At 36.0% G+C, this 11,632-nt stretch overlaps 1 protein-coding gene, 1 long non-coding RNA gene and 1 other non-coding gene across 3 annotated transcripts in view; 2 read left to right on the top strand and 1 right to left on the bottom strand.

Moving 5' to 3' along the window:
• On the top strand, positions 1–11,130 carry LOC116561371. The gene is made up of 3 exons (XR_004273402.1): positions 1–11; positions 6,679–6,799; positions 10,773–11,130. It is a non-coding gene; the product is annotated as an uncharacterized LOC116561371 (long non-coding RNA).
• The window catches only part of DSG1 (desmoglein 1), a 34,341-nt gene continuing 24,140 nt past the window's right edge, over positions 1,432–11,632 (bottom strand). The window contains exons 12-15 of the mRNA XM_032293118.1: positions 10,888–11,018; positions 10,485–10,554; positions 8,324–8,523; positions 1,432–6,260 (exon numbers count right to left, since the gene is read on the bottom strand). Of these exons, the coding sequence (XP_032149009.1) occupies positions 5,205–6,260; positions 8,324–8,523; positions 10,485–10,554; positions 10,888–11,018 (1,457 nt within the window). The 3' untranslated portion in view covers positions 1,432–5,204. The remainder of the gene's footprint in view (positions 6,261–8,323; positions 8,524–10,484; positions 10,555–10,887; positions 11,019–11,632) is intronic.
• LOC116561639 lies at positions 9,037–9,142 on the top strand. Its single transcript, XR_004273534.1, has one exon. It is a non-coding gene; the product is annotated as a U6 spliceosomal RNA (small nuclear RNA).

Genomic DNA, 11,632 nt, shown 5'->3' on the forward strand with positions numbered 1-11,632 from the left:
AGAAGATGGGTGTGAGTGCAGGTAGATATGGAGGTTTGGCAGAGGAAGATGAATGCATTCAAAATGGATGACTTTTGTTTTACTCAATGAACAATAGGATTAGACCACCCAGAAAGAATGAGAAAGGAAGAGGGCTTGTGGGAGGTTTGAGGACAGAGAAGATGCAGAGTAGCAATCTAGTATGATAAGATGGGACATCCATAAGAGAAGCAGATAGGATTTCAGAGAAGTATCTAATGTTATGCTGAGCTTTGAGATTGAGTGTTTAATGTTTAAAAGTCAGCTCACTTGGATAATTTGTTTAGCTGTTTGTGTGCAGATAGGGATGGAAGGCAAAAGTTCTGGGGTGAGAGAGAGAGAGAGGGCAGGGCAAGGAGGTTGAAGGCATTGACAAAGAGATGACTCTAGTTGGACTCCTGAAGCTAGATTAGACGGACAGATGAAGCTGACAGTGAAAAAGTGGTGGGAGTCAACACATTGAAGCTTTGATGATGTGGGAGAATGACAATAATGTGAACCAATTAGGGATGAGAGGGAAATGGTCAGAGGCTGCAGGGACAGAAACAGGTGCATTCAAGGTAGCAGCATGCCAGGTTATGACAAGAAAATGGCAGCTGAGTGGATGGGAGAAATGGAGCTCTAGAAATGAGAATCTGGGACTTCGGTGGTTCATCCATGTGGATGTTTAAGTTACTATGAACACTCTCAGAAGTTGGGAAAGTTACAAAAGAGCTTAGGCCAGGGTATTGGAGTCTTCATTAAAAGTAGAGACATTATGAAGAAGAGAAGAGAGGGAAGGGATCATATAAGTCTGAAAGAGGTAAGATTTTGTGCAAGATGAAGTTGATAATAGTCTGGAAATGGCATTGGAGAACAAAAGGAGACGCATCCCAGTAAAGATGAAAGGGTATGATTTTAAAGGCAAAAAAGAAGAAAAGCCATTTTAGAAGAAATAAAATGAGGGTATAGGCAAAAATAAAAATGCAGAGTATGAAAGAAAGAAAGGTAAAAGTATAAAGAGTCTACAAGTATCAAATAAAAACTAAAAATGCAAACTTTTTGTCATCTGTTCATTTGTGTGGGGCTAACCACCTGGTCGAGCCTGGGCTCTAGCATCTGTAAGTAGTGGTCCAGAGAATAGCTTCCTCAGTACACACTAAAAAAGATATCTAAGAAATGGAGAATGAAAACATATTTTAACACTGTGAAAATAAAAGAATGATATCTCCTCCAATACAGGATGATAATAATAACTAGGTTTGATAACTTGGAATAATTTCTTACAGTCTAAAACCTCCCCCTTGCTCACAATTCAGAAAAGATAAGGGAAGCATATTAATCATTTTATTGCTGTATGAATAACTCTTTGGAAATTACAAATCAACTTAAAAAAAACCAACAGATGACCAAGCAAGAAACTAGCACCCAAAGGATCCAAAAACTTTTATATTGAAGCTCGAAGAAGAGTACCTTGTTTCAAACACCACCAGAGATAAATATTTTAAAAGCTTGTAAAATAGACAGCAAAAGAAAAATAAGTTAGACTAGGTTCAGTTTGATGATCAAGTGTTTAGTAAGTGAAATACAACTAAATTGGGGAGAGAATGTAGACAATTAAACAAGATTATACATTGTTTTAAAATTATCTGATGGATCGATAATAGGTTGATCTGTTCAAGTTTTGTCGTAACTTAGTGTAATAATCTGGAAGTGGAAGACAGATTTGATTTCATGGAGAGTTGCAGTCTACTGTGGACTGCAGTGTTCTAGTGCAATGTGAAATGGATCTTAAAAATGCTAAAAATCATCAAAAAAGTTGGAATTTATGAAACAGGCATGAGAAAATGTGGCAAATACTTTTAAAAGTTTGTTTTGGGTTTTAAATGTCTTTCCAAAACAGTCATGAGCATTTATGCTAAAGATTACACCTTTAAACTCCAGCAAAAGTCAAAGGGTGTCATATATTTTGTACCATGACAATCAAATATTGGTATGAATTCAGAAATAAATTGCACAGATAACTAAAAGCATCTATTTACTAGAGTAAAAATGTAAAATTCGAGGACATATAATTAAAATTTTGTCAGAACATTTTCTTGAATAAAAATTATGATGCTAAAAACTTTATACACAAATATAGAACAGATGTCTAGATGAAGATATATAAATAACTCATAATATATGTTTTCTTTTAATTTTTCAGTGCAAATACAATTACATCAGGCAACACACTTAGAAGTAAATAATACGTAGCAGGTATATCTGGAATTCAGTGTCCAAATTAGCTTGAGATGGTATTTTGGTTGATATTAAATGGTAAAGTATTTATAATGCACTAAATTTTGCCCCTAAAGACTACTTCTTTAGAAAGTCAGATAGATATTTTATAAACCTTATGATTTGTTTTCAAACCATACATACATAGCATTAAATTACTATCTCTTTCTTCTTCCTTTTGTTAAGAGCAAGTTGGTCTGAAACTCAGCTTGAATCCTAACTATAGCAATCACTTATAAAATGATTTGCATATCTCTTCTTGGTCTATGACATGATGTATATGATCTAGAGTAAACATCTAAAAAGAAGAATGAAGTTCTGCCCAAAGCTTGTTCGTTGAAAAATGACATGCCTTTAAATGACTACTAAAATGGCTGATGGCTTAAAAAGGTAATTTTCAAATTTAGGACTAAACAAAACATCAATGTCCAATCCTGGAAGAAAAAAATTGTTGGAAAGTATCTTCCCAGAAAGATAGATGCCTAATACTTCCATTTTTCTTGTTTTCCCATCAATGTGCAATTCTGGAAGAAAAATTTGGTTAGAAAGTATCTTCCTAGAAAGATAGATGACTAACACTGCCATTTTTTTTTCTTGTTTTTCTCATTGTTTAACAGTGTTTAGGAGTTCAAATGTAACTAAATTGGGGGAATCTTAACTACCTGCACATCTTAACAGCAATAGTTATTAAAGACAGTTATTTTGTTGTTTGCAAGGCAACCTAAAAAATATCTCTGGAAGCTATCAGGTGTTTTAAGAAACAGCCTGTGGTGAGGCTATTTCATATCAAAACAACAAGCAAGTTTCCTGTGGTCAGATATCATTCCCTTTAATAAATTACTTAATTAATTCATTAATAATTTTTTCTATTCTTTACAACTGGACCCAGGCATACTCAAGTATATTTTAATAAATATCTTTTGACTTTATTTCTGGAAAGATTACCCATCCTTAATGTAGCCCACTAAGTGGTGGAAAAAGAAAAGACTCCCTTTGAATGACTTTATTTATATCTCTGCATTTTGGCATACTACAGACTATCAAAATTTTACATATTCTACAGAGTTAAAAGAAGATGTATACTGTAGCTTTTAAAATATTAGCCTTATCTGCTATTATTCAGAGCAAAATAGCTCTATGTTAAATAATTCACTCCTGTCCCCTTTAAACCAGAGTAGTAAGTCAAATAACTATTCTTAGGCCTTGTAATTTCCTGGGAAATTTGAGTAATTGGGATAAATTCTTGAAAAGTTGTATATAATTCACAACTCCAGGGCAAAATTTTTTTTCTAATTTTATTCTGTCATATAGAGTTTCAGTTTAGTGAGCTTATAGTAACATTGTATTTAAGAAAGAAAAATTTTCTCTACCATGCAATAGTAAATTTACCTTTTTCTTAGAATGCTTTGATTCTTTTTAGAGATTTTTAATCAGATAACACTATACAGCAAACATACAGACATGGTATTTCATCAATAGGGCTAGAAAAATATGTTATACTATATAATTTGAACGCTATCTATAAATCAGAGCATATGTAAGCCAAGATCTTATTGACAAATCAAATCAGGAATTTAAAATTTATGCCAGTGAGAAAAATTAGAGGGTGAGATAAACTAGTGGAATAGGTTATCTACATTTCATTCTGGTCAACACAATATTGTCAACTCTGTTAAAGGCTCCTGGTTGACCCCCGCAAAATGGTAGCAGAGGTTTGCTAAAGCAACCACTGCTTTACATACTAAAAGCCAATAATTAGCATGGTATTACTTTACAAAAGAATTCTTTTCTAACTTTCCCCATTAAACATTTTACATGTTTTAAAAACATTTTTTTAGATCCCCTTAAAAATAAATTCCCCAAAGCTTAAGCATATTGCGAGCTTCTTTTTTTCTTCAGTTTTGTCCACAGCTCAGCCTATGTAAATCATTTTAACATTGGAGCTATGCAATAAAGAGCTGGATAAGAATGAATACCACATACTAAAAACAAAACCTGAAAACACAATTCAGTTCCCATCTGCTTACTTGTAAGGTCATTTACCACTAGTGATGTCAACCATGTAGGGCCTCATTTGCTTCAATTGGAAAAGTTAACTTAACAAGTTTTGCTTTCTTATGTCAAAACCACAGTGGTAAAAGGAAAGCTGAGTATGATATTCAACTTCACCAGTAAGCAATGTTCACCAAGATTACATCTATCACTAAACACAAACTAGAATCGGAAGAGTCCTTGACTCCACAGGAGATTTAACTGAGGCCCCAAATTAAGATTCAGAGTCAGGCATTGTTAGTTTACCCTGCACAAACCTCATTGTCACTCTCTAATGGAATTTTCCTCCTAGGAAATACTTCCTAATTTAAAATTTATTTTATCTGGTGCAGTAATTAAGGTAGGAGTGCTTGATGGCTTGTGGACTTGACTATGTTGTCAATCTTAAATAAAAATCGGTTAACCCTTGTATTAATCTGTGGTTGAATTTTTATTTATGTTATCTGTGAAACTGACAGGGTGTCTGGCACACATTTTAGATTTTCTCACAGACATGAACACATATTGCATGTTTAGTTCGTTTTGAATTTTGCCCAAGCTACGTGGCAAAGCAAAACAGAGCAAGGAGAATTATGCCAATTGATGTCATAAGGCTAGTTACAGGCTGGAGATACGCTACAGGCCACACAGGTCCAAAGAAGACTCTGCCTCAAGTTTTAGTTCCTTAGTCCTAATATAACAAAAAATTTATGAATGCTAAGGAGAGCTCTCCCTAGTAGCAATGTTTCCATTTATTTTTCTCATTGTGGTTTCTCACCTTGGTCCTCAATGATCTGGGCACCAAGTGGTGCGTCATAAATCACACTGCTAGTTTTTGGGTGGTGGGAATTGGATCTGAATCACAATGACTATGAAAAAGTGAGCTGGGATCCTGACTACTTGCTATATTGCACAGTACTGTATTTTGTGATTCGACTTCGAGCTGTGCTAGGGGAGGCAGACCCAATGGTTTGGTTAAAGTGATGGTCAGAGGAGCTCCTCATGTGGCCAATGGTGGCTGTCCCTCCCAAGCTGCTCAGGCCCATGCCACTACCACTTATGCCAGCTCCACTCAGGGCCCCGCCCCCAGAACCCATGCTGGTGCCAACCAGGCCACTGCTGCCTATGCCACCGCTTATTCCACTGGTGCCACTGATTCCAGTTACACCAGTGCCAGAAACAACCCTCTCTGTGACAATCACATTGTGGGCATTGGCTAACTCAGGGTGCATACTCAGACTACCTAACATGCCAGAAGTTGGTTGGATTACTCTTTCTGTCACTACCACATTTGAAGACTCTCTAGGATGATGGAGAGTCAGAGAGGTGGGTAAACTAGAACTTGGTGCTATTACCCTTTCTGTCACTATAACATTTGACCCATCTCGCAGGTCAGGCATCTCTAACATTCCATGCAAATCAACGCCAGAGATCGGGCCGACCACTCTCTCTGTCACCACCACGTTTGATGCTTGTCGGTTATCGTGAATGTGCACAGAGGGCTTCAGAGTGTCAGAGGTGGTGTAAGACTCGGTCACAGTGACATTACCATAGCCCAGAGGATCGGGAATAGGCTTAGGATGCTGTACACCAGGTCCCGAGGGATAGGTGCTCTCAGAAATTACTGTGGTAGCGCCGAAATGTGGGGAGATGGGTGGGTGTCCACTAACAATGGGCTCTGTTTCCTGAGGGGGGCAAACTGGTTCAGTGTTTTGGGGTGGCCAAGAAGGATCAGGGTCTGGATATGATTCAATTTCTTTTCCCAGGCTGATGTCTGCCAACTTCTTAAATTTAGGCCCCAGCGTATCCAAGAAGCTGTCATCCAGGTCTTCTCCAATGAAGCTACAACAACCCACAGAACCAGCAGGGGAACCTACACCTTCGATGTCATATATGAGCAAACAGTCATTGGATGGGCGTCCTTCATCTTCATCTGCATAAGCATATGCTTTCTGAATTTATAGGAGAAAGAGAAAATGAAATTATGAATGCATATTTAACAACAATAGAACAGCCTTTATCATTAGTTTTTCTTCCAGAGCATTTCCAGAGAGAAATGAAATAAAACAAGATTCTAACATCTGCTACAGATGCTTTAAAAATCATTTTATAATTACTTGAAATAATTTGGTTGGAAATTATTTTAAGTATAATTCTAATAATATATTGTGATATTAAAAATTTACTTAGATGGAACTATTTATAATTGTATACTTTGGACATAAAACTGTGCACAAAAAATCACATGAATTATTTTATAACGAAGTTAAAGGGAGGCATATAAAAATGCTGAACTTGAAGGACACAAAAATGTGTTGTTTCATTTTTTGTCTAGAAAGGGTAGTTCATAGTTGATTTGGGTTCACTCAGGATTCTGCTTCTTTCCTTCAGATGGAATGAATATGCTGATTCTGTGAAGGTTTATTGCAACATGGCTTTTCAGCACAGCAACAGGAAAAGTTGATTCTGGGTCTGTTCTACAAAATTGAAGGTGACCAAAGACAGTTTAAAAAATATATAATATCTCTAAATTCAAAGTAAAAGCCCAAAGGCATGTATACTTTTGTTTCATCTTTGCTGTTCATAATAGTGGATTATAAACTTTCAGGTTAACAGAAATACTTTATAGGAAACCAACTCATTGTGCCATTCATGTAAAAAAAAAAATGATTGAACTTTTGCTATTTGCCAGACACTCTGCGTTTGGAACTTAGCTATGCATAATGAACAATACCAGATACACAGAGCTTATATTTTGGTTGAGTGAGACAGATAACACAGAAGCATATGATCAGGAGGTGGCAGACGCAGGGTAAAGAAAAGGAAAGTGATAGGTGTTGTTTTAGATAGGGTGATTAAGGAAGGGATCTTTGATAAAGTGATATGTGATCAGAGATTTGAAGGAAGATGTTTTTATGTTACGTTTTAATAACAACAGATAAATAAAAATATTATGTTATATGTATGGATAAGCATTCCTGTGGCTTTCAACAAGCCTCATTACTATCTATTGCTATTTGAAGGCTTTTACTAATATTTTATTTTAAAATATCAGCTTATTTAACCTAGTGATGTCAATATCAGTAAGTTAGTTAATGAAAGCCTTTTAGGCCAGAATGTAGGACAGAAATGTTTTTCCAGTCATTACCAGGGACAGGAACTTCCTGAAGGTTGGGTATCACATAGTGTGTAACCATGGACAATTACGTTTCTTCCTGGGTATGGCAAAGTTAAGTCTCCTGCAGTTGCTTCTCCAGGCTTCATGCCTTTTCCACCACCTGCAGTGCATTCTTGCAATGTTTCAGGAGTAGACTATAGCTCTTGACCCCACTCTTATTAACTGTTGACTATGTGTCTAGAATTGAGCTAGGTACTGGCAATATAATGTAGAGAACATATGGATGAGACACTAAAAATGGTGGTAGACATATAAACTGACAGATCTTAACAATTACAGGTTCTATAAATGTATAAACCAAGTACTGCAGAAATACAGAAGAGAAAACATTAAACCTATTTTGGATGAGAGGATTAAGTGTAAAAACTTCAGAGGGATAGTGATATTTGGACTGGGTCTTGATGGGTAGGGGTTTGTGAAAGACCTAGTGGGATGCAAGCATTCCAGGAGGGGCACAGGATGAGCAAAGGCATGGAGGTGAAATGTCTGTGGCAAAGGTGCTCAGCAAGTGGAATTGATGTCAAGGAGTAATTGGAGATGAGAGGGAGGGTTCATTTTGTGAACAATCTTAATTAACATGTTAAGGACTTTGGATTGCAAGCCATGAGCAAAAGAAAGCTGGGAGCCATTGGCTGTTCTTAAGTGGGGGAGTAAAGTGTGGAGGTCAGAGCTTTTGATACACAATTCATTAACGGCATGGATTATTGGACACAAAGATTAAAGGCTGAGAACCCAGTTAGGAGACTCCTGCCAAAGCCCCTTTGGGAATTAGGGGAAGCTTGGAGAAGAGCAGCGGGCACATGGATGGCAAGAAAAGCATGTGGCTAGGGACCTTACCTGACAGAAGTAGCTTTCCATGAAATTCATATTCAGACCTCCTTCTCTACATTCCCTCATAGAATTCCTTCTTAATGTTCCAGGGTATTCTTGACATGTCTCAGGCATTCCTGACATGTTAACTTCCTCTCTTAGTTCAACTCTCTCTCCTCCTCCCATATCATGCATTTTTCTGCCATCATACTCATTTGTATAAACTCCTAAAAGTGTTGAATGAATTACATTTATTTTCTTTTGTCTATCATAAACTAAAAATTAACAACTTGCTACAAATATATGATTTCTTCATTTAGATATGCATTTGTGAATAAAGAAATAAAAGATAATACATAAAGAAAGGAGATATTAATGCAATATTGAGCTCAAAATAATATTTATCAATTTGTCAATTTGGTAATTATCTGTTAAGAGAATACTATATTCTCTGCTGGAAGTGAAGGCTGCAGAGAAATTAGAAAAATCTTTGCCCTAAAGAGTTTGATCTCAACATGAGGGAAATTGGAGGGAAAGTACTCAAATTCTGAAAGTTAAAAAAATAGTGTAAGAATACCCTAATGTATTTCTAGAAGCACAGGACATCCAGAAAAAGACATGAGAACTACTGGCTTTCAGAGAGAAGGTTATGGTTATGTGAGGGGAAAGGGTTTCATGAATCTTGGGTTTGCACTTGGATGTGAGGGGTAAGTTGAACACTGTTACTATATTTGAGGTAGGTACTTGCTTCGGTAGCACATATACTAAAATTAGTACTATACAGAGAAGAGTAGCATTGCCCCTGCACAGGATGATACGCAAATTGATCAAGTGTTTCCTCCTTTTTAAATTAAAAAAAAATATTTGAAGTAAGTGAGAAAACATGATGGGCTGGACTGTAGAACTGCTATGGAATGAAGAATGTTGTCAGTGGGATAGGTACCCATTGGCTTTAGTACGTGAAGGATCTTGAGTTTGGGAACAATGTGTTTTTCATGTTTCAGTTGTCCTTGGTGCCTCTTATGGTGCTTTGCTCAAAACGTGTGCAAAAGTTTGTAGACTTAATGGGAACAAATGCATAAATAAATACTGATGGATTTGATGATCTGACAAGTCTTGAGAACTGATTCGGTGTCAGTGAATGTGAGTCAACAATGAGATTCTGCTTTTCAGGTGAGAAGGCATTGGAGTTATTAATGAAAATAGACAATCAGGTGGAGAAATAGATTTAAAGACTAATGTGTCCAGTTCTTTGAATAAGGTCCAGTTCTACAAGTTATACACATTCCTATGCCTCTTGTATATTAGAGTTTAAAGTAGAAAATAATGGTTACTGTTTAAAAAGTCTATGAGAAAAATAAGCTAACCAATAGTAATTATTTACCTTGAGAAAAATAATGTGATACAACTATTTTTACAGATATTAAATGTTATTTTAATTGTTCTTTTATTGTAGTGGTAGTTATCCACTACTGTGAAATTCTAATTGTTCCCTGGTTTTTGCGGGTGAATTGGTCTAGACGCCCATTTTAATGCAAGTTGTATTCATGTAGTCTTACCCATGTGCGAGAAGAAACTCCACCATGTGCACACAATGTCAGTTGAGAGCTTTGAAAGATTTTGTTAGTGTTTCATCTACTTACTTTCAATTAAAGAAATTGGATAAATATTTTTTTGGGAAATATTTATGATGATAATGAAAATGAATGTAGTTTTTGTTTTGTTATAATAAGCAGCTAAAATCAAAGCAATTTTGAATCCTTAAATTAATTGTGTATAAAGATTTTAGCCTCAGTAAATGAGCACAGGTTTATTTCAGTTGGGTTTACTTCTAATTAATGTATATACGTGTATGAAATATGTGTGTGTTTATAATGAAATTTGTTCTATGAAATTAAAAGTCTTGACAAAAACTTACTCATGGTAAGTACTTCTGTGTATAGAGAGATCCTAATGAGGTCACCTTCTAAGTACTCTGATGGTTGAGGGAAATTTTTAAAATGCAGCATCTAAGAATAATAATTTCAGTAGGTTTTTCCTTGCCATTTAATTTACAAATTAGTCATTTAAAAATGAATTATATAAACACTTTTAAAGAAAAGTAAGATAATCAAAAACAATATGCAAAGAGAGAAAACAGATTTCCTACTTAGTCATTTGAGTTGTTAAACAAAATTTTTTTTCTTACCTGTGTTGTCAACGAATTCAATCAGATTTGTAGCACCAGATATTGGTGGTACACAGACAGTGTTTGTAGGCTAAAAGACAGGAAACAACATTTCCATTTGTAATGACAAACGATTATAATTTTTATATAGTTATACATTTGGTTTATTCTCAAATTACCTCAGATTTCTTAACAGAATACTATTTAAGAAATTCTGAAATATACTTAAATTTGAACTTCATTTAGAAAGCCTTTTCTGGTTACTTCCATCTAATTTTGTTGTACTTTTGATTTCATTTTCCCCATTAGCTTTCTCAGCTCAAAAAACAGCATAGACTATGAGTGATGGTGGCCATCTTGGATCATGTGTAGAGACTGAATTTCAGTGACGACCAAAGGCTGTTTCTTAGAATACGGCACTTACATCGAGCTGTGGTCCTTCTTCTGACCATACATGCATTGCTCCATCTGAACATTCGGGAACAGGTTCAAAGCCGCCAACACTACGAGCAGCAGCACCGTCACAATCACAACAGATCATCAAAAATGGGACCACTGGTGGTGGAAGGATAGTAATACTGGAGTTAGCATTGGATGCAAATGAAAAGCAAAACAATCTGATTTTTTTTATGGTTAAATTTGAATTCCTAATATAACTGATTGGTTCTAAAATAATGAAAGTTTCAGAATACAACCCGAGTAATGGTCAGACAGCAAAGTAAATGGGAACTTCTGTATACTAGATTGCAGTCAATTTTAGTTTGTTTTATAGTATTAAAAATTACAAATAGTAGGCCTGGCATGGTGGCTCCCACCTGTTATCTGAGCACTTTGGGAGGTGGAAGCGGGTGGATCCTTAGAGCCCAGAAGTTTGAGACAAGCCTGAGCAAAATGGTGAAACCCCATCTCTACAAAAAATACAAAAATTAGGCAGGCATGGGGGCTTTTGCCTGTAGTCCCAGCTACTCTGGAGGCTGAGGTGGGAGGATGGCTTGAACCAGGGAGGCTGAGGCTGCTCAACCAGGGAGGTGAGTGGTGGCTGTGCCACTGTACTACAGCCTGAGTGACAGAGTGAGACCCTGTCTCAAAAAAAATTACAGATAGTATTACATTATTAAAACTGATGAATTTTTCCATGTCATTACTTAGAAAAATAGTAGAGGAGAGAA

The sequence above is a fragment of the Sapajus apella genome, unplaced genomic scaffold (assembly GCF_009761245.1).
Source record: "Sapajus apella isolate SASKATOON/1434 unplaced genomic scaffold, GSC_monkey_1.0 scaffold29, whole genome shotgun sequence".
In the NCBI taxonomy this organism is placed as follows: Eukaryota; Metazoa; Chordata; class Mammalia; order Primates; family Cebidae; genus Sapajus; species Sapajus apella.